At 46.8% G+C, this 20,971-nt stretch overlaps 2 protein-coding genes across 15 annotated transcripts in view; one reads left to right on the top strand and one right to left on the bottom strand.

The window, feature by feature from the left end:
• MOB3A (MOB kinase activator 3A) overlaps positions 1-20,971 on the bottom strand; it is a 337,768-nt gene that overhangs the window by 88,831 nt on the left and 227,966 nt on the right. The window lies entirely within an intron of this gene.
• Positions 1-20,971, top strand: part of TCF3 (transcription factor 3) — a 54,543-nt gene that overhangs the window by 3,454 nt on the left and 30,118 nt on the right. For all 14 annotated transcript variants that reach the window (XM_020780831.3, XM_020780835.3, XM_020780838.3 and 11 more), the window contains exons 2-3: positions 3,843-3,944; positions 8,826-8,898. In XM_020780831.3, coding sequence (XP_020636490.3) covers positions 3,873-3,944; positions 8,826-8,898 — 145 coding nt within the window. In that variant the 5' untranslated portion in view covers positions 3,843-3,872. The remainder of the gene's footprint in view (positions 1-3,842; positions 3,945-8,825; positions 8,899-20,971) is intronic.

The following is a 20,971-nucleotide window of genomic DNA, read 5'->3' on the forward strand; positions in this document are numbered from 1 at the left end:
GCTTTGTGTGTCTTGAAACTTTTCCTGCCTTTACACGAGGCCAGGACTGCACTCCCCCCACGCACGCAACATGGACTTTGCTTTGTGTGGAGTTCTTTCTGTGTGTGTTAAGTTGCACTGGGATAGAACGCTTGTCTGGATTCTTTTTTCCCCCTAAAAAGTGGGGGAAGGAGGGGGAAAAGTGGGGAAAAGAAAGAGGAGGAAGGGGGAGGGAGGCAGGCAGGCAGGCAAGTCTTTGTCCTGTTCAAGCTTTTTTTTTTTTTTTGCCAAATTTCGCACCCGGGAAACTCCCCCGAAAAAAAGTCTAGTTAAGGGAGAGGGGGCTAGGTCTAAAAGCAGGGACGCCCCACATTTGTGTGAGTTGCCTGCTAAGGGGGGGGGAGTTTGAGTACCCTTTTTAAAATGTTGAGATGAGGATTAATTTAAAAAAAGAGAACAGCCCACCCTTTGCAGGTTTTAATCCTGGATCTGTGCAGTAGGTGCCTTTCCCCCACCCCAGTGCTGTGCTGGGGGGGGGGAGTGCTCTTTTGGATGGGTTTTTTTTCTCCCCCGCTTTGCTAAGTACTACCAAGCCCCCCCCCCCTTCATTGCTGGAGAAGGCCTTTCGTGGCTTTCCCATCCGCCAGAAGCTAGCCCTGAAACCGATCTGTTCCTCTTGAAAGTGCCGCCCTACTCCACTTAAATTTCCCCCCCCCTTCTTTTCCTCCCTTTTTAATTTTTCCAAGTTACCGGAGAGGGAGGGGGGCAGGGGTTTACATTTAATTCCATTTAATTCAAGAGAGGCTTCCCCCCCCCCACTCCAGCTGAGAGACTGCAAGGCTGCAGGTTCATCTTAAAAACACACACAATTTTTTTTCAGCATTTCAGTGGCATGCTTAAATCTTCAAATTTCATTGGATTTGACCCACCCCTCCAAAAGCCAAATTCTGCTTTGTACCTCTCCCCTCTCATTCCTACAGGGGTGAATGGTGATTTTTTTTCCAAAATAAAATAGAATAAAACATTTTTTTTTGGTACCTTAGGAAGATTTCTCTCTAAGTGCCCCTGGTTCTTGACATTTACTCACGGCCCACCCCGATACGATGGAGACAGTGTATATTTCAAATAATTGTTTATGTTTCCATATAATTTTAAATTAAATAATTTTATTTTCCCCACCCCTACCACCCAGGTTGTCCTCTACTCCCCCCCCCCCGTGAATCCTGCGGAAGTCGAATGGAAATTAAACTGCCCTTTGTAAGGACTTAGCAAAATTATTTCATGATTTGGGATCCAGCCTCAAATCTGTTGGATTCCCCGGATTTTATTCTTTCTCAGGGTTGTCCCTTGACCTTTTCTTAGGGTGGCGCTTTGGGGGAAATGAGAGGAGCAGCTTTGAAAACTGTAGCAGGAAACAAATTAATTCATCAACAATAATAATAGTCACAGGAGTAATAATATAATAACAACCCCCCAGCCGTCTTACATCTTTCTGAATGACTTGCACATCATGAAGACAAAAGTATGTGATCGTGTTTGTGTGTATTTATTTTTGTTGCCAAACCAGAGTGTGTTTACTCAGGAGTAAATCCCACAGTTTGGACTGGCACTGCTCCATAGAATACTGCGCATGGGATTATATGCCTTCATGAAGAGTTAGGACTGCCGCACTAAATCTGTATTCCAAAAAATTAAGGCCCACCAGCAACAACAAAATTTACTGTTGAGTGTAGAGGAATCTGATGCTGGAAATCACCCCCCCCCCAATCCCTTCTTGTCTTCTGACTGTCATGTCTAGTTAATGTGGACTAGCAACTTGTAGGGAAAATAATATGATTTGAGCCAAAACGGGTCCGCTTGGAAAACTTTCTCACCCACATCCCCTGATCATGGTCAGTTTTTGACTCTCCTGGCATAGGTCTGGCACTTAAACTCCCATGATTTCTCCCTGCTGGTTGGGTTTACTAAACATGATGGGAGTTGTTATCCTAGAACATTTAGAGGTAAGAGAAGACCGGCGTGGAGGTGAAAGGAGATTAAAAATGGAAAGCAAGTGAGAAAATGTTTTTCTGAGCCATTGAATCGGGTGTGTAAGGCGAACAAAGTCGAATAAAGCTTGGCCAGCTTGTTTATACCTGCCATTCATTTGTGTGGTTGTCGAATGTGGTGGTTTTGGTCCTTAAGAGGCAGAACTAATGTCGCTTGAAAAGCAAAATATAGAGTAGACACGAGGTCCATTTTTTGGCTGGAATGGAGGTCAGAATTTCCCGGGTCATTTGCTGGCAGAAGGTGGGGCTATGGAGATGAGGTGGGGCCAGAGGTGAAGTAGGAGGAGCCAGCACAAGACTGGCAGGGGCCATTTGTCTTCTCACCTGGTTGGGTATCTTCCTGCCAGGCTAGTGAAGGTGGGCACAAGACTGTGCGTGTCTACTTGGGAGTAAGTTTGTCTTGCTAGGAATGAATGGATCGCTTGTTCAGTCTGCCTGTTTCTGCAGCTGTGGGATCATGGGGTGCAAAAGGTTTGATCCAACATGTTCCCTTTCCCCATTCTCTCAGTTTCTGGTACTTTTAGATTTTACCCACCTGTCTGAGTCTTTGGGAAAAAAACAACCTTTCCATGAGCTTGCCTAGTTTTCTATTTATCTGCCATTTTCCAGCCAGCGTGAGCAAAAGGTTCCCAACACATCTTGTGGCGGGGGTTTACAGGGGACCTCCCATCTTGCCCCTCTTCAATACCAGGCACCCCAGTTGGAAATTGCACATTGCAAGTTACAAGTCAACAGCAACTAGTTCTTCTTGGGGAACCAGAGTGTGTCCAAGTTACATTTCAAAAGCAATGCAACGAGTTAAGAGTCCAAGCTACAGTACTTTACTGGGGTTTATAATAAAACTTATTTTGAAAGGGTATTTTAGATTTTTTTTTTTTTTACCCCCAAGCTTTATGCCTCTGCTTTCTGGGTTTCTAAGTAAGACAAAAGTAACAGGCAAGGTGTAACAAGTTCAGACTGCCCTAGAATAAACTTCTTAATCTTAAAACCACTGCCCCCCCACCCAGTTTTTTTTCCTGTTTAGTTTAGGTTTTTTCTTGAAACAAGCTAAGGCAGCATTGCAGCAAATCAGGAGGACCTTTTTTTAAAAAAAAAAATTCCTGACACTGAAAGGAATAAAAGTAACTTTCCCACTCTGTGTTTCTTTGTACAGACGCAGACGAGGGACACCATGAAGGGTGAACATCCCTTGGTGTTCAGTGCAGAGTTCCTTTGGGGGAGTTTTAAAGTCCCGTTTGCCAAGGAAAACAGACTTTTAAAAAATGCATTAAAAGATGCCTTAAAATGATCCCTCCCCCAAAAATCTTGCATTTCGGAGTTTTAAACAAACATTTGTTGTTGTAGGAAGGTCCTTCCAGGACCTCGCAGATCTCCAGGTTCAAATTTCTTTCAAATCTACCGTATTTCAAATTTGCACCCAGAGCAACAGGTGGCTCAAGTCTGAGAAATCTGAATTTTCTTCCCCACAACTCCTGGGTCCTCAGCATTTCCTACTAGCCGTGATTTGTTTGAGTGTCGAAGGGATGGCCAGACTTATTTTTGTGTGTGCGTGTGTTTTACATCATTCACTTGTTGCTCCTTGAAAGCCTGTTTATTTGCTATTTTTGCAGGAAATGGGATTGTTTAAAAAGCTCTGCAAATCACAGAAAAGCTGTCCTTGTTTTTGCTAGGCTGGGCTTTGTTCCTCCATTTAAAAACCTCTCTCTTTCTCCCTCTTCCTGGCCTCCTTTTTCTCCTCCCCGATGACACCCCCCCAAAACTGGTCTTTTGCCCTTCCCCTCATCTTTTCCTCCCCCCAAACCCCCAAATTAAAAGGGACGGAAGCTGGCTTGTCTCGGTGGGAATATGAACCAGCAACAGAGAATGGCCGCGGCTGGAACGGATAAAGAGTTGAGTGATCTGCTGGATTTCAGTATGGTAAGCCTAGTCTCTTTCTTAGTTATTTCGGGTTGTTTTTATTTAATTCTTCCTCTTTTTTTCCAAGGGGCATGTGGGGGGCATGTGTGCCTGGGGGGCGGTAGCGGTGGAGCGGGCAGCAGGAGGAGGAGGAGACTGGATCTCCGAATGCATGGCAGCTCCATTTTGTTCCCGGCATCCTCTGGGGTGGAGGGGGAGGAGGAAGACAGGGAGAGTGGAGCCCATGCTAGGGGTTGTAATAATAATAATAATAATAATAATAATAATAATAATAATAATAATAATAATAATAATAATAATAATAATAATAATAATAATAATAATAATAATAATAATAATAAGGAGGAGGAGGAGGAGGAGGAGGAGGAGGAGGAGGAGGAGGAGGAGGAGGAGGAGGTTGGGGAGGACCTGATTGTTCAAACTTGTTTTTTTCCTGGTCGGATTTGGGGGAAATCAAGAGGGAATGGTTAATTAATCCCCACTCCTTGTTGTGAAGATGAAAGAGAGATGGATGATGGGGGGGGGGAGTAGAGAACGAAACAGATCATTGCCTGAGATGGTTTTCTCCAGCACCACCATGTGTCTTTAAGGAAGGAAAAGACTGACTTTATAGAGAGTTGCGGGGTTCTGAGGCTCATGCAAAATGGGATCAGTTGATTAATTTTGATTTTTTTGAAAAATTCTCTCTTTCTGATGATGGTCTTTGGCCATTTCCCCAATCCCAGGGAATCGGGGTTTACTCGAGAGCAAATCCCTCAAGATTCTGCGGATGTCTTTTTCCCTGGGAGGATCCTGCTCTTGGGGTGTTAGGGACTCTGATTTCCATCAGCCCCGGTTTGTTGAATCCTTGGTGGGGGTTGATGGGAGTTGTTGGGCAAGATGTCCGGCAGGTGCTGGACTCAAGAAGGGAGGACATGGAGGATGGGCATCCTTTCTCTAAAATCCAACCAGGCAACCCAAACAAAAACGTTGAAATTATGGGATTTACGATCAACATCCAGGAATGGATTTAATTCTATTGGATTGGGGCCCTATTCCGGAACCTCCTCTCCTCATCGACCTCCATTGGCTTTGGTCGGGGTGGTTTTCTTGTGTCCGCACTGGGTTTTGATACGTGTGGTGTACATAATCTGTCCAGCACCCTTGGCTGCTGGATCCGTTCTTCTCGCCTGCTTTTCCGTGGCCTCTCTTGCAGATCTGTGGACTTGGTTTATGTGCGGGCTGGGCTTAAGAGTTAGCGTGTTGGGAAGCCCACACAGTTTTCTTGAACTCGGAGCCCTTTGCGTTCTCTCTTTGTTTTCCTTCCAAGTCAGGAAGAGACTTGGCCAATTGTTTCAGGCATTTCCCCCCTCCTTAATTGTAGAGGTGAGAGCATTGAAGCGGGTCTTTGGACTGAATATGATTTGAGTCCCAAAACTCTGGGGATGACCTTGAGACAATCTCTTTTTCTTTCTCCCTCCTAACCTGGACTCCATCGCAGGAATGTTGTGAGGTCCAAAGTAGGAAGGAAACAACCCACATGCACCACCTTGAGTCTCTTTATGGAAAGACAGAATAGACTGGTAGCAAAAAAATATTTTTAAAATCCCACCAAACCCTGAGAGAAAATATATATATTTGGTTGTCGTCGCTGAAAATCCCAAACCCAAGAAAATTTACAAAACAAAAATTTGCACAGGCGTTCGACCAGAGCCCTACCTCTTCCGTTCCAAAGTTAGGGAAACCAGCGTGTGACTTTAATGGGCGAAATGAAAATTGCGTCCACCAAGCTGAACCCGAAGGGGTGTGGGTCACTGGGTGGCTAAGATAAGGTCCTTCTGAGTCTCGCTTCTAGGAGGTTGGCGTAGCCTTACGCGAGATAACTATATAACAAGGAGCATTATATAGCTCTTCTTTGGGGTTGTTTCTAACCCGGTCGGGTGGAACTCTTTGAAACTCAGTAGTGCTCCTCTCCTAGTTAGCATAGTCTACCTGAATCTATATAACGTAATGGTGGCTGGGACCTTCTGCTTCCCTTCATCTGGTCTTTTGGGTGCTTCTGGTTTTGACTTTTCTGCGTTTTTCTGCATGTGTGGCCGTGTTGGATCCAGGTACGGCCCTGGGATGGGGACAGCGTGCGGGCCACAGAACTTGGCCGGAATAAGTTCCCCTGTCCCCTGCCTTCAGCTTTTGAATTCTGCCCTGTTCCCCATCATGCTGGGGGGGGGGGGCTTGTGCCATTTGACATTCTCTACCGCTCTGTGGATGATGCACAGCATCATGGATTTCATAGTTGTAAAGTGCGCTGTGCTGCACTTGGAAAACTTTGTTTCCTGGGGGCTGCTCCCTCGGGTGGTTGTTTTGGGTCACACATTCACTATCCAGGCCTGGATTTCTTAGAATCAGAGAATAATGGAGTTGGATGGGTCCAATCAGGCCATCAAGTCCTCTGCTCAGTTCTTGTGCATAATCCAGGTGTTTTTTTTTGGGGGGGGGCGATTCCTGCTAAATACCCCAACATCTGTTGGGGATAGCTTTGGGCTGTTTGCTTTCTGTGTTCCTTCACTTCATGCCCTTTTTAAAGGGTGTCGTTGCATTTCCTTCTGGACTGCTTGCCGCAAAAGCCACTTGAAACTCTTGTGGATCCTTGAAGCCTGCAAAGTTTTATTTAAGAGTTGTTTAAGGGTTGCTTTTTCAAGAGGGTTGTTAAATCCTCCGTCTTGCTGAGACCAGACTCCTTGCCACCCCCACCCCCCGAAGAGAGAGGGATGTAGCCCCCCCCACAGCTGATACTACGCCCTCTCCACAGTGCCACATGATTCTTGGTTTGCCAAGAAACTCCTCTTGTTACGTATGGCCTGCACAAAAGTTTGTAAACAGAGAGAGGTCAAAGTGATAATGGCCTAGTTTCCGGGTGGTTTGGGGGCAACTTGGTTTCTGGGGTTTCCTGAGATGATCACTGTAAAAAAGATGCGCAGGGTTGAAATATCTTGAGTCCCGGGGATAGGAAGGACACATCTCCCTGGCTTGCAGCTTTAATCATCCGCCAATCCATGCTGTCTTGGGAAATGGGAGTTATAATCCCACCCACCTAGAGAGATTTCTTCAGCTTCTCTCCCTTGGGCAGTTGATGGGTGTTTTCCATCACAACTCCCAGAGTGTGGGAATCCCTACATGTGACACGCAGAGGCGATTATGACCTCGGCTACGAATTGGCACTTCGAGGTTAGACTGCTCCCGAACATGGAGTCTTTCTTACAGGTGCCATGGCTAGCCCGAGACAAGAACGGGATAGCTGTGTTTTCTCTCTTTCCCAGAGGAGAGCGAACATTGCTTTTCAGCCTCCTTTGAAGCTCAGCCACCAACAACTGGAGGTTGCGATGTGTTTTTCCACCCCGGCGCGTTTGTTTTGCTGCGTTTTAATTTGTGTTGGCATCTTGCGACACACCGGGGTGTGTATCCTTTTTTAAAAATTGTTATTAAAACCGCTTATCGCTTTTCTGAGATCTTCCCCACATCGAGGCGAGCGCGAGGGAGTGAAAAAATACAGATATATTTGTACAGCTCCTTCCTGAATGGTTTTTTTAGAGGGTGTTTCTGCAGGGGGGGATGCTTCTCAAACCCCGGCAGAGCAAATTGTCAGTGGGATGGATGACGAGGGGATACGATGTCTCGACTCTGCCGATTCCAGATTGGGTCAATGTTTTTGAACCGTTTTGAAGTGTTATCTGTTCTCCCTGCTTCTCCCGGACTCCCCCTGGTTCACGTTTCACAGGGCAGAGCTTCTGAATCGATGAGAAGTTATTCCGATCAGAGCAGTTGGTTTTGTTTTGGGGTGTCTTGCCGGGCACAGAGAAAAAAGTTGGGCCCCTTTCCTTTTTTGGTGGAGGAGAGCCTGTGTTAGAGACAGTTTATGTGAGCGGTGGAAGGGCTGCTCCTGGGAGTTCTCTGCGGGAAAAGGCAAATGTTCTCATCACGGGTTAGTTGGTGGAATCTTAGAGTGGTCGAGTTGGAAGAGTCTCTTGGGGATCATCTCAACCAACCCCTGCTTTGTCCAGGAAGCCCATGGCCAAGATGTCACAAGGGATGGTGATGTGGCTTCTGTCCATCATCTTCCGAGGCAGTCCATTCTGCCACTGGATGGCTCTTCACCATCAGGAAGTGGTTCCTAAAGTTGAGTCACAACTTCCATTCTTATACTTTGAACCCAATGATTTCAGGTTCTGCTTTCTGGAGTTGCTTGCCCGGGGCTGATGGGTGTTGAAGTCCCGTCCTGCTCCGAGAGGCCTGTGCTGGGTTTGTGGAAAGGGTGACTCCGTGAGTCAAATTCTGTGTTGCTCAGGATGGGGAAGAAAGATCCTCTTGTGTGTGGAGAGCTTGAAGGCATCTTTGGGGACCCCCTGATTCTGGAGTTTTGCCTTCTGAATCATGATGCGGCCTACCTCGCAGGCCTGTTGAGTGGCTTCTTTAACCAACCACTGCAGAAGCACACTTCACTGTCTTTACAAGGAAGCATTCAGGTTTTGGGGAGCTGATCTATGAAACGTGCCTTCTCTCTCTCTCTTTGAAATGTGACTTTGTAGAAAACGTGAAGTCTGGAACTGGGCTTTAAAAGTTCATATCTCGGGACAGCGAGGGCGGTGAAATGGAGAAACCGTCTGTAACCGAAAGGAACAGACGACGCTCCGGGACCCATTTGGATGGGTTTGACATTGCAATATATTCTTAAAAGAACTTTCCAAGCTCAAAAATGTTGTCCCCCCCCCGAGTTTTAATCGAGGGGGAAGAAATGATGCTTCCAGACTTTGAAAGTTTGGGATGACACTAACATGCTGAATCTTCCCCCTGCCTCTTTCCTCTGTGTGTAATCTTATTATTGTCTGGATTTTCTGCTCCTTCTAGATGTTCCCGCTGCCAGTAGCTAATGGGAAAAACAGACCCACAACACTCGCGAGCACGCCGTTTGGAGGGACAGGTACGCCCAAAATTCTCTCTCCCCCCCCCCTTGATTTCGTAGGCTTTTTTGTACAAAACAGAGATGGAGAGAAGTGGGTGGTGTCAGGAGAGGTTGCTGTGTGCTGGTTCCCATCATCCCTGGCCAGCCGGGGGAGGGGGGGATAATGGGAATGCCGTCAGGAGAGAACATTTTGGGCTTTTAAAAAAGGAACAGTGTTTTGCAGGTTTGGGAAATGGGTTTTTAAAAAGACAAATGGGTATTTTTTGGAGGATGTCAATATAAGGAATGAAAGGGAGGAAACCCAGCCATGGCAGTTGTGAGTGTCTACCTCTGCGTTGAAGGATCCCACTGCGAAATCCCGTGAGCGGAAGGGCGATTGTGGAAGCATGTTTAGCTTTTTGCCCGGCATCTGTTGGACCTATGTGGCCAGTTGCACAATGGGCAGACAGCTGCTGAAATGGTACACGTGGATTGTGTTGATGGACGCACCATGGTTTCAACAGGATTCTGGCCATTGCACCTACTCTATTTAGGTTTCACTGCTAAATTAGTGCCTGGGTTTATTTTGGTTTGGCCTGGCTTTCTGAGCAGACAAAATGTAACCGTTCCTGCCTCCGCCACCTTTTCCAACTGTTTTTTGCCAGTCATGTTTCTTCTTTTGTACCAGAATTTGGCACTCGAAGGAAGAAATCAGAGAGAGGATAGTTAAAGCCCAGGTGGGAAGGAATCTGGAATTTTTAAATAATTTCCCCCCTGCTTTCTCCTCGTCTTCTTTTGGGGTTTTTTTTTTTCAGGATGTCACCTTTTTAGCAAGAAAGCCAAATAAAGTTTCTTGTTGGGAGGAATCAGTTTGATTTGGGGCAGGGGCTGCATGTGCCGGGGTTCCCCCCCCCGCCAAGTCCTGGGGGGATGTGAACACGCCTGAGCATGTACGAAGCTCTGAAGTTACAGGTGGAGAGGGGGGAAAAAGTTAGATCAGAAGAATGCAAGCTGTCCTACTCTTCTTCCCCTTCAGGTTGTCGCATCTGTGAAGATTTCCCTCTTTGACACATATTTCTCGGGAGGGAGGGGGGATAATTTTCTTTTTTTAAAAAAGCAGGAATCGAGAGGTAAATTCCAGGATGACCTGACAACCTTGTGCTGCAGGTCATGTAGTCGAGAGAGAAGGGCCTCTATGGGATGATGGATGTGCCCCCACACCCTGTTTTTTGCACCTTGGATTGAGTCGTCTGCCTTGGGGGGTGAGGATCCCTCTGCCCCACCTGAGGCCGGAGGTAGCCCCAGACGATGAGCCTTTGATGGATTTTTGCCGTGGTTGTCTGTCAATTTGGTAGTGGCTTCCAGAAGAGTGATTTGAAACGTGTCTACACCGCAAGGTGGGGGGGGGGAAGTCTTCCTCTTTTTCTTTCTGTTTTGGGATATCCAGTCTGAAAGGCAGGGGCCCCCTTAGGCAGCCACACCTTGCGATTCTGGGAAATCCCAAAACGGCAGGCTCCCTTTGGCATCATCCATGAATCGGGGAGAAGCCTTCGGGGCTGCTTTCCTTGTGGGGCATTTTTCTTCCTAATAGCACCCCGTGGCACACTTTGATCTCTTTCCAGAAAAGAGGGGGGGGGAGGAAAGAAAAATCCCACCGAGAGTTGGCGGTGCTGCTAAGGGAGAAAATGTCCCCGTCTGTGGTTTTCTTCCACCTTGTCTTCCACCTAAACAAAGAATTAAATGCCAGCTTGAATCTCTCCATCCTTTACGACCATCCTCTCAGAATGGCGGTGCTGGAATGGACCCTCGAGATCATCCAGTCCAGCCTCTGTCAGGGAGGCATCGTGCGGGGGGGGGGATTTGAACTTCTAACCTCTGGCTCTGCAGGCAGAGACCTAAACCCCTGAGCTATCCAGCAAGTTTATAGAACAGAGAGCATGCAAAGGTTTTTGTACGCAGCTTAAAATATTGTCATATTGCCACAGGCTGTTCTGTCGTGCAGTCGCATTCTGAGGTCCCGAGTTCTGGTCTTCCCTTAATGTTCCAAAATGGATGACGCTTGGCTCAGTTCTTTGCCCCCACCTCTCTCTCCCTTCCTCAGCCTTCCTCGTGGGGTTGTTGGGAAGATTAAAAACTGGGGCAGAGAAAGCCCACATCTAACTTTCACTGCATAAAGGTGTGGTGGTGTTTTTTTCCACAAACATGTTTTCCAACAGGTAACTGCGTTCTTCTGTTTCAGCTTGTATAACAAAAACAAAGCAAGGATCTTAAAAAAAAAAGCAACTCAATTATTTTGGGACCTGAAATACTGACAGATTTATTAACACTTCTTTTTTTTTCCCAAACAAAATTTTTGGGCTGAGAAGCGGCTTGCGAAATCCATCGGATCACCGAGCGGTGTTTTAGGTTGGGAAGGGCTCGATTAGATCTTTCCAGCGTGAAATAAACAAGCTTCTCACCCAACCCTCTTTTTTTTTTAAGAGTCATGCCTCGTTCTGAAAGTCGAACGTTATTGGCATATAAGCAATAATAGTTATGCAAATGAAGAGCCATTAGGATTTATAAAAATAGGGGCAAATTGGTATGGAAAACTGACCCCAACGAAAGGGGATGTGGCCACAGTGTGCAGTTCTGGGTTTCATCTTTCTGGGTGTTTTTCTGGAGGTTCTGGCTCCTTACAAACTTCTCCAGATTGGTCTCCCTTTAGAAGTCTAACCCTCCTGTAATATCTCGGTCGCTCTCATGCAAGCCCGATCATCAATTTCGAGGTGCACTCCCATCGCTGATTTCCCAGGAGAACTGGGGTGGATTTGCAGTATGAACTGGGAAGATCAGGCTTTCTCCCCGTGGTATATTTTATTTGGTCCCCGTGGCCCCAGGAGCACCCCAAAGATGATGGCTGGAGAGAGAGAAAAAAATCTCTCCTTCCGAGGAATAGAGGACTGGCTTTAACGCGAACCATTTTGGTGGAGGATGGATATTAACGAGACCTGTGAAAATGGAGTTTCAGGGACCTCCTCCATTTCTTCTTTGATCTGCCACCACATTGACACCGCCATTGGGAAAGTGACAAACTTTGGTGGTCTTATTAGCAGAGATTGTGAAGAGCCACACGGATGGGAGGCCGGTCCTTTTCTCCCATGGCTCATGCTTTTATCTATATTCATATCTAATCACTAGGGTCGCCCTGTCCCCTACCAAAAAGCAAAGCAGCTGCCCGTTTCACGCGGTCATCACAAAACAGCAGGGCTGGCCATTTAATTAGGAAAATATGAGACCCAACTTCCGCCCTGGGTTCGGCTTCTGTCGGCATGCCTGGGGAAAAGCCCAACCAGACCTCAGATGTGGAAACGGAGTGTTTGGCAGTACGGATGGCCTCCCAAGTTCGGGCTGCGACCTGGAGCAACGGGCAGGTGGGAATGGGAAGGTGAGCATTCGGGTCCGGTGTCTAAATGGTTTGTTTTCGTGGATGGGGTTCTGTTTTCTTGTGTGTCTCCCCCCTCCCCGCCAGTTTGTCTTGGAAATGAGCTTCGGCGATGCCGTTTGCAAATAATTAAAGACCGTGCTGCAGTTTGTTCGTTGATCTGGATGATGATTCTTGTTTGTGGCCAGCTGCCGGGTCCTCCCACCTCAAAGATGGCTGCTCGTGGCAAAGGTGGGGGCAGGCGGCTTGCCATACGTTTCTTTCAAAGGCAGGGGTGGGTCTTATGGAGGCTTAGGTGCCTGTGGGTGAAAAGCGGTTTGCCAAGAAATGCCTGTAGGTTGCCCCAGGAGTGTGTGGAAAGTTCAGGCGGTTCACCCTCGTGACTATAATTCCCGTTTTCCTCCAGCAGCAGAAAAACACTGGTGGTCACAAGCTGCATTTGTGAGTGGCGGTTGACAGTTGATTTGGCTGAACAGCGAAGTAGTTGAGCCTTTGAGTCCCAGCTGGTGGCTTTAAATAAGTAACGCCAGTAGATATGCCTACGGCATCTGGTGGTAGTGAGTTCCACAGGCCGTCTTTGCCTTCCTCCAAGAACTGCCTGCTAGTGAGAAGTGCTTTCTGCATCGACAGAAGATCTTCTTATCCTCTGAGGGCAGGTCCTACTCCAGACAAGCTACAGTGGCGGTCAGTTCCACCCTAAGTCTTGTGATGCCAGAACAGCCAGAACTGACCAGAAGGAAAAAATTTAGGAAATATTTGAGACCTCAGAATTAGGAAACTGGGGCTTTTGGTTGCCAGGCCTGCCCTTTCCGATTCGTCTATAGGATCCCGTGTCCACGTAGAGCAGAGCAGAGCCTTGGGCCGTTCTGCGGATGCACCTGAACAAAACCTCCATGGTGCTCGGCTAGTTTTCCGTTTTTGGGAATGGTGCTGAGGCAGGAGGAAGTCTTAACGTTCCCCAGATATGCTTTTCCTAACTGCTAGGGAATTCTGCCTTTTTGGGAAGAGAACATGAAGGTTTGAGCCAAAAGCCTTCCTAAACCAGGGAATGGGCAGGCACTGGCGTGTTCTGCATCCAAGTTGTTTTAATGGGATCTAATGATAATTCCAGATCTGGCGAGCAAAGTTTCAAATCAGGAAGTGGGCGGGGGGAATCTAATTTTAACTCCATTCAGTAGACTATTTTGAATCTCTATTTGCTTGTCCTTGTTTTCCCAGCTTTGGCATTGCCAATGTTCTCTGCGCCTCTCCCTGCCGCTGAATGCTCGCAGATAGTCTGTTCTTGTCTGTGGAGGTTCTGCTTAGCTGCTCAAGGCTCCTCCTGGAAGCCTCAGGAGGTTTGGAGGCCATTTCTTTTTTGCAAGCCCTGTTATGCTAACTGCCTTTGCTGCATCTTGTGGCAGGGAGTTCCATAAGTCATGCTTTGTATAAATAAATGGCTCTCTTTTTTGGCCCTTTTTCCAATCAGTCTTATCAGGCACCTTTACTGGATATGACAGAGACAGGAGATGCCAGGGAAGCAAATTAAATGTAAAGCAGTTAAATTTTTTTTCCAGTTTCTCTGAGGTGAGCAAGCAAGCTTTTCTCAGTTTCTCTTGGCTCAGAAATGAGAATGCAACTTGGGTTTGTTTTGAAGTTACGTTAAAATTTTTAAATGAAAGCCATGCTTCTGTGTTTTGTGGCCAAGAGTCTTGAAAACAGCTGAAGCTCTTGACATTGTATCTTGAAGTGTCCTTCTTTTAAACAAAAATATTGTTTTTCCTGTGGTTCTTTTTGAAACGCAACTGTTGCTACCACTTGTTACAAAGTTACAGAACTAACTTGTTAACATTGTTGTGTGCCTTTTGTTACTTTGTTCTGTAACTTTGAAGGGAGGGGAAAACTCCACAACAATTTGGGATTGATAGAAAGCAAGATGCAACTTGGAAAAATTCCCATGAAAATGTGTTAAAATGCCCTTCCGAAATACAGTAATTGTGGAAATGAACTAAAGGAGTTATCTTTTGAAACAGTGAAGTAACTCCAGTTCTACCCATTGCAATGCTTTTGAAACATAAGTCAAATATATCTATGTACTGTAGTTTGTTTACATACAGTATGAAGTTATATAAACATGTAACTTAATATTATTGCCCCTAAAAGTAACTAGTTCCAAATTGCATGGCTTGTAACTTCCTTCCAAACTCTGGTGTATTATTTTTCCCAGGACACACTGGGAAAACTGCATTTCTGCCTTTTCCTGCACTGCAGTGCTCCCATGTGGCCAAGAGTGTTACTACAGCCACTTGTGCCGCTACAGTTAGGTTCCACCTGGTCCTATAAAACTGCTCCACCTGGACATAATGTGCTTCCAGGACCATGTCTGGCCTGCCTTTTGCAACCGGTTCGGTCGATAACACCTTTTGAGGCGTGTATGTGTTGCTAGGCTGTTTGTCTGACCACCTTTAGAAGCACGGCACTGGGTTCGAAAGACGTTTGATCTCACCCAGCAATGTGATTCTGGAGACCATATGGCAAAGCAGAGGTTTGAGAAGGGCCTGTTGCTCAGATTTCTTCTTGGCTCTAAAGCATTCTCTCCCTTGAGCGTGAGAAGGCTTGACCTTCTGTCGGGTCTACCCTAAAGGGCTGTTGTAAAGATTCCCCCTCGTAATGCAAGTCTGACTGCAGACCTCTGAAAGACTTAGCCTGCCATGCATAGCCCCTCCCAGGCCTGTTGGGCGGCAACCCCCATCATCCTCCGCCCCAGCTTGGGCTGGGTGAGGATGGGATTTGGAGTCTCGGCCCTTCCCCCAGAACCTGCAAGGGCAAGTTGGTGGCTGTTGCCAGAAGCTTCCTGTGTTGTGGGGTCGGCACCCCAGGGTGTGTGTGTGTGTGGTCTCGCCTTGATTTTAAAATGACATTTTTGACAAAGCAGCCTTTTCTTGAAAAGGGGGGGGGATAACAACAACAACAACAACAATGGTTCTGTTTTGGCACATCGTGGCCTCGTCCTCGTGGGAAGAATGGAGGCACAACCCCCTTTCCTCTCTGTTATGGCAACTGGGGGCCCCGTTTAGAAAACAGCTCCGAACAAAAGGCAGTGCGGGAAGGAAGCATTTCCGCCGTTTCTTCTCTCTCTCTCTCTCTCTTGTTTCATTTTAAGTTTTTGTCCTTAAGAGGCAGGTGGTGGCGAAGGAAGACTTTGTTTAGGAAATACAACCCCGGGCGAGTGGGGTTTGCAAGGAGGGGGTGGGAAGAGAGAGATGGAGGCCCTCGCTGGGTGTAAACTGATGCTGTAGGTGCCACGATTGTTTTTGTTGTCCTCGTCGTGGTGTCTTGGCAAAACAAGCGGTGGGCCCTTCCCGTGCCCTGGCGAGCCGTTCTTATCGCTTTCCTCCGCCGTGAGTCACTGTCTGGTCCGTAGTCGAGCGGAAGCAAGGACCATGGGTCGGATCGGCGCGTGACTTCGCCGGCCAGATCACCCTCTTTTGTTAATGTGTTATGTATCCTTGTTTTCAAACGGCAGTTTCCAAGGAAAACCGTGGGTGGGCTCAAAAGGAATATTTACGTTGATGTTTCTCGCGTACGTTTCGTGGGGCGAGCCCAAGGATGGTGTAGACAGCTCTCTTCCTCTTGGTTTTGTTTAGACGATGACCTTGCAAGGTTGACCAGCTTATGGCAGAGGGAGGTGGCCGAGGCCATCCCACAAGCTTGGCAGCTGTGCGGGGATTTGAACCCAGTTCTCTCAGCAAGGCCCACACAGGGCGTAGCAAACAGGTTCTTGTTTCCCTGTTTAGCCTGACAACGACAGCAACTTAGCAAGGTTTGCTTAGGATGAGAGGAAGCAGTAGGTCCAATAGCTCACCTCAAGTTCCCATAGTTTGCTGTTGTTGTGTTTCATCAGGTCATTTCTCCTTTATCACAACCCCATGAATGAGTGACCTCCCAAATAGCACTGCTCAGGTCTTGCAAATTCAAACCCATGGCTTCCTTTAGTGAATTGATCCATCTTGCATCGCTCTTCTCCTGCTGCTGCCTTCTGCTTTTCCCAGAGTTGTCATCTCTTGTTGTTGTTGTTATTGTTTAGTTGTTGAGTCGTGTCCGACTCTTTGTGACCCCATGGACCAGAGCCCGCCAGGCCCTCCTGTCTTCCACTGCCTCCTGGAGTTGGGTTAAATTCATGTGGGTCGCTTCGACGACTTTTAGCGTCACTGCGCGATAGACCCAGATCCCATTTAACAGAATTTTGGGTCTCCCAACACTGTTTGGCTGCCAGCTAAGAAACAACCTAAAACATTGTGGCATACGTTTAAAGCCAACCAGTTTTGTTTCCTGAGGTACAGGCGGGTGACCCCAACTGGTGGCAGGTTCCACTTGTTGAAGGTATCCCAAAAGCCCCCTCCCATAGGAACTTTTCTTAGAATAAAGAAATGCATTCTGAAAAACCCAGAAAAATCCTCCTAGCTCAGGAGACCTTTAAGGAGCAAGGAGTCTCATCCATGTCCAGCTATTTTGTACCATGCATGCATGCACAAAGCTCTGCGCATAGCAGTTGGAGTGTCCCCCCATCTCCCCAATTCAACTTTCCAGCAGCCCCTCCAAAATCTCACAAATATAGTTTCTAGAGAGAGGATCCCGTGCATTGAGGAAAACGAGCAGCCTGGGGGGGGGGAAGGCTTCACCACCCACCCCCATCCCGTGCTCCTTGCTTTGTGAAAGCACACATGTGTTATGTTCTTACGACTCACCCTATCTTTGTTGCCTCTACAAAGAGAAAACGACTTTGTGTGTGTTAAAACTCTCTCCACCCCACTGGCTTTGACGCACATGGCTGGTTTTGGTGTCTTTTGTTTGCTTGCCCCGCTTGTTTTTACAGCTGCCGGGAAGTGTTTGGGGCTCCGAGTTTATGTCTTTTCCCTCTGTGGGATTTTCTCCCGGCGGGCGTCACCCTTGATTTCTTCTCCTTATCCCTCTTCCACAGAACAGGTTTGGGTCCTTGCTTCTCGATTTCGCATTGCGTTGTGCTAAACCTGAGCCCCTGCTGGTTCTCTCTCACTTCTTGACTTGTCAGATTTTTGGGGATGCTTCTAAAAACAGATTTTCGTGCTTTTCCTTTGTACTGTATAAATAATAATAGTAGTCTCCAGCAAAGTGCTTTGCAGGCAGTTCCCCTGGGGAATGCCAAAGTGGCTGTATCGATTCTTGTAACTGTATAATCACCAGAGGTGTTGGAAATACTCACTAAAGAATTGTGCCCTTCTGGCCCAAAACTTGGTGCTTTGGAGGACCAAAGCTGGTGGGTTCTGCGTACTAGAACACAGAATCCAGTAGTCCAGCGCAGAAAAGGTTTACTTAGAGTGGCTGTCTTTCTTGCTGCAAGTCCTGCTCTACACAAGACCTTACAGGGCAAGATTTTCACCCTGGTTCAGCACAGACTGGAGACGGTGTGAAATACTGGGCCATCCTTTCCATAATCCATAAAAGCGGGAATAAATTTTTTTGTTTTTAAGGCACCTTTCTTTGTTTTTCTTCCATGGGCTTTTATTGCTCCTGCTGTACCACTTCTGGCCATGGGTGGCACTCTAGAGCATGTAGAAAATCCGTGGTTCTTTTGGTGCCCCCACAGGCCAGGTTAAAATGCAGTTCCACCAGTGTTTCTTGTCTGCCTCTCTGGCTACAGGAGAGTTTATGTTTTTTCTCTCTCTCTTATTATTATTATTATTATTATTATTATTATTATTATTATTATTATTATTATTATTATTATTATTATTATTATTATTGGTGGCCAGGGCAACTAGGAATATTCAGTTAATTAAATAATTAATCCACGAGTTTGCTTTAGGGCGCCACCAGAGACCCATGGCCAGAGGTGGTATTGCAGGCATAAGAAACCCTTCCTTAGCCTTTACCTTCATGGTCTCAGGGCAGCCTGTCTGATGAACCCAGGGTGCATCCCTTTGCCCTGTGTGCACATTCATCCATTTCTTTACCTGTTTTTCTCCCTGTAGAGGGACTTCGGGTCGGGAGAGGATGGAGACGGTCGCACCTCCCCCCCAGCTCTGGAACATTGCCAGGTGGATGCAAAACGTCCCTTCTGCCCAGCCCTGCTTTTTAAAAGCCAAAGGACTGAGTCAAATCCATGTTTCATGCACACCGAATCAAGCTTTTCTTTGTTTATGGGTAACCTGCCTCTTTTCCCGCATGTCCCGTAAAATGCCGTGTGTCGCACTCGGGCCGAACCGGCTATTCTGGGTCACCCGCCTACCTGCCGTTCCTTTTCATCTGTGGGGGCACGCCGTCTCAGAAATCCTTAAATGAAGACAGCGAAGCGGGGGGGGGGGGAGACGATGCGTGCATTCCCCTTTCTGACAGATACATCTTATACTATTAGTACATTTTAATTAGAACATGAGCACGGAAGGCTTGATGAATATTCATGGCGAGGGTTATTAAAATGCATAATTAATTTGTGGGGTTGCTATCCTTTCTCTCTCCTCCCCCCCACCAAATTTTAATAACTCCATTAATGGAATAGAGGTGGGGTGGGGGAGCTTGGAGGGAGACAGAACAGGTAATTCTCTCCTCCTTTCCAACCAGGAAAATTGGATTTATGGGATATTTATTTTTATTTTATTTGTGAAGTTTTGACAGAAGAGGCTTTGTTTCCTCTTTCTATGGCTTTATTTGTTTGTTTGTTTATTTGTTTGTTTGTTTATTGCATTTGTATCTTAAGCTCCATCCAGTGAGCTTGCTGCAGCATGCCTGGTTTCTCGTTCTTTCTTTTTCGGTATCCGTATAATGGCTTCGGGAGGTAGGATTGGGGCTGGGCCATGAGCTCCCAGTGGGGTTTCGAGGGAGCTCGACCCGGTTCTCTCTCTTTCGAACCTGCCTGTCTAATCCCTCTGTTGTACAGCCTAAGACATCGCATCCGGCACGCCTACCCTTAGCAAGTTCTGGCGTTCAGTTGCAGCTGGATCACAGGATGATGACAGTCGTTCTCTCCTGTCTGATCTACATCACAGGGTGGTTGTTCAGATGAGGAAGAAGGAGGCTCCATGTGCCGGAAAGTGGGTTAGGAGTTGTGATAAGAAAAGGGACATTTCAGAGAGTCTCGGTAACCGTGGAGTGCAGATGGAATCACTCAAGAATCCAGAGCATGTTCGTACCTCTTTATCTCTCACGGCACCATACTGGGGGATCCTGGGTTTTGTAGTTCGGGAGGAGGGGCTTAAAATGCTCTGCTGTCGTTCAAGGAATTTCTAGCGGAGGATTTCTGGGAAAGTTTGTCTATTTTGTGACATTTCCATGTTGTCATAAATATATTGTCTCGCCCAGCATTTTGCATTTGCGCCGTCTGTTTTCCTTTCCAGGTTCTGTGCTGAAGTTTGGAGATTTCCCGCTTCCTTCTTGGCAAGTTTATTGACAAATACTGTATTTGCCTTTTGGCCTAAACAACGTGTTAGAATACTACGTTTTAAAACTGCAAAGCTTCACTGCCATGAAAAAGCACCCCAGCTGCAGTCACCAGCTTCGGCTGTTTTCTGTCCACCTTCCGTCCTTTCCTCTTGGCCTTTCCACATGCAGCCTCATCTGGGCAGAGTCCTTTTTCCTGTAGGGATCCTGTCGCATAAATCACCCATACGTTGTAACCTTTGCCATCATTCTAATTTTCTGCAAATGTTTTTTTTCTCCTCCTATTTTTGTTTCTCCAGAAAATGCAAATGAGTTTTTTTTTTTTCCTGGAAGGAGGGAGGATGAAAGGAAAGGATTAAAAATACACCTTAGCAAAGCAAAATTGCTTGTCATCCTCGGGAGGAACTGGTTAGCTTTTCCTCATCCTGCGCTGTCTTCTACTGCCTCCCTCAATTCCGCAAAGTAATCACATTGGAGATGAGGGGGTGCGAGGCGAAAAAAAATTTTTTTGATTAGGAAACAAAATCTAAATGAGTCCATGAATATTCATGAGGTGTGGAGATTAATATGCATAATTATGCAAATTAGGCAGCAATTAAACACCAATTCTCCCGGGAAATGATTAACACAAAAGGCTTTTTTGGAGGGGAAGTGTGCAATTTTGAAAGAAGTTTCTGGCTAAATGAACGGGGAGGGGAGGGGGGAGATGGGAATGGTGTACTGCCCATAATAATAAGCATTCCCCCCTCTCCCCTGCAAAAAAAAAATTAAAATAAAAAATGTGCACACAATGGGGTGCGTATAAGGGTGCCCCACTACTCTTGTATCCTGGGATTACCGTTTGATGATGTACCATAGGGTGGGGTTCACTTGTTTAGTGAGGGGTGAAAATTTAGAGGTTTTCCTCCCGAGACTGTTGGGAGGAAGGTTTCCTGTACATGGTTCAGGCAATTTAATGGCGCAGCCTTTTCTCCTTGGTTATTTTTTGAGGGGCTGTGTCAAAATGGAGAAAATTTGCTTTGAGAAAGTGACAAAGCTCACGTATTTTCAGAATTCAAAAGCAGCGCATTTAAGGGGTCCCCGGGTTGGCTCCTGTAAGCTTGCTACGGCCAGAGGAACCGTCTCCAAACCTTCTTGGATGCCCCCTGTGATGGATGTGGTAGCTGTCAATCCACTCTTTGATGCTGTTTCCACCTTAAAAAAAAGCAGGCGTCGAGCGATCGATAACAAAGCGACGTGGGGAAAGAAGCAGTCATTTGGGGAGTATTTGGAATGCAAACCGTTTCATAAGAA

This window comes from Pogona vitticeps, chromosome 7, assembly GCF_051106095.1.
Source record: "Pogona vitticeps strain Pit_001003342236 chromosome 7, PviZW2.1, whole genome shotgun sequence".
Classification (NCBI taxonomy): Eukaryota; Metazoa; Chordata; class Lepidosauria; order Squamata; family Agamidae; genus Pogona; species Pogona vitticeps.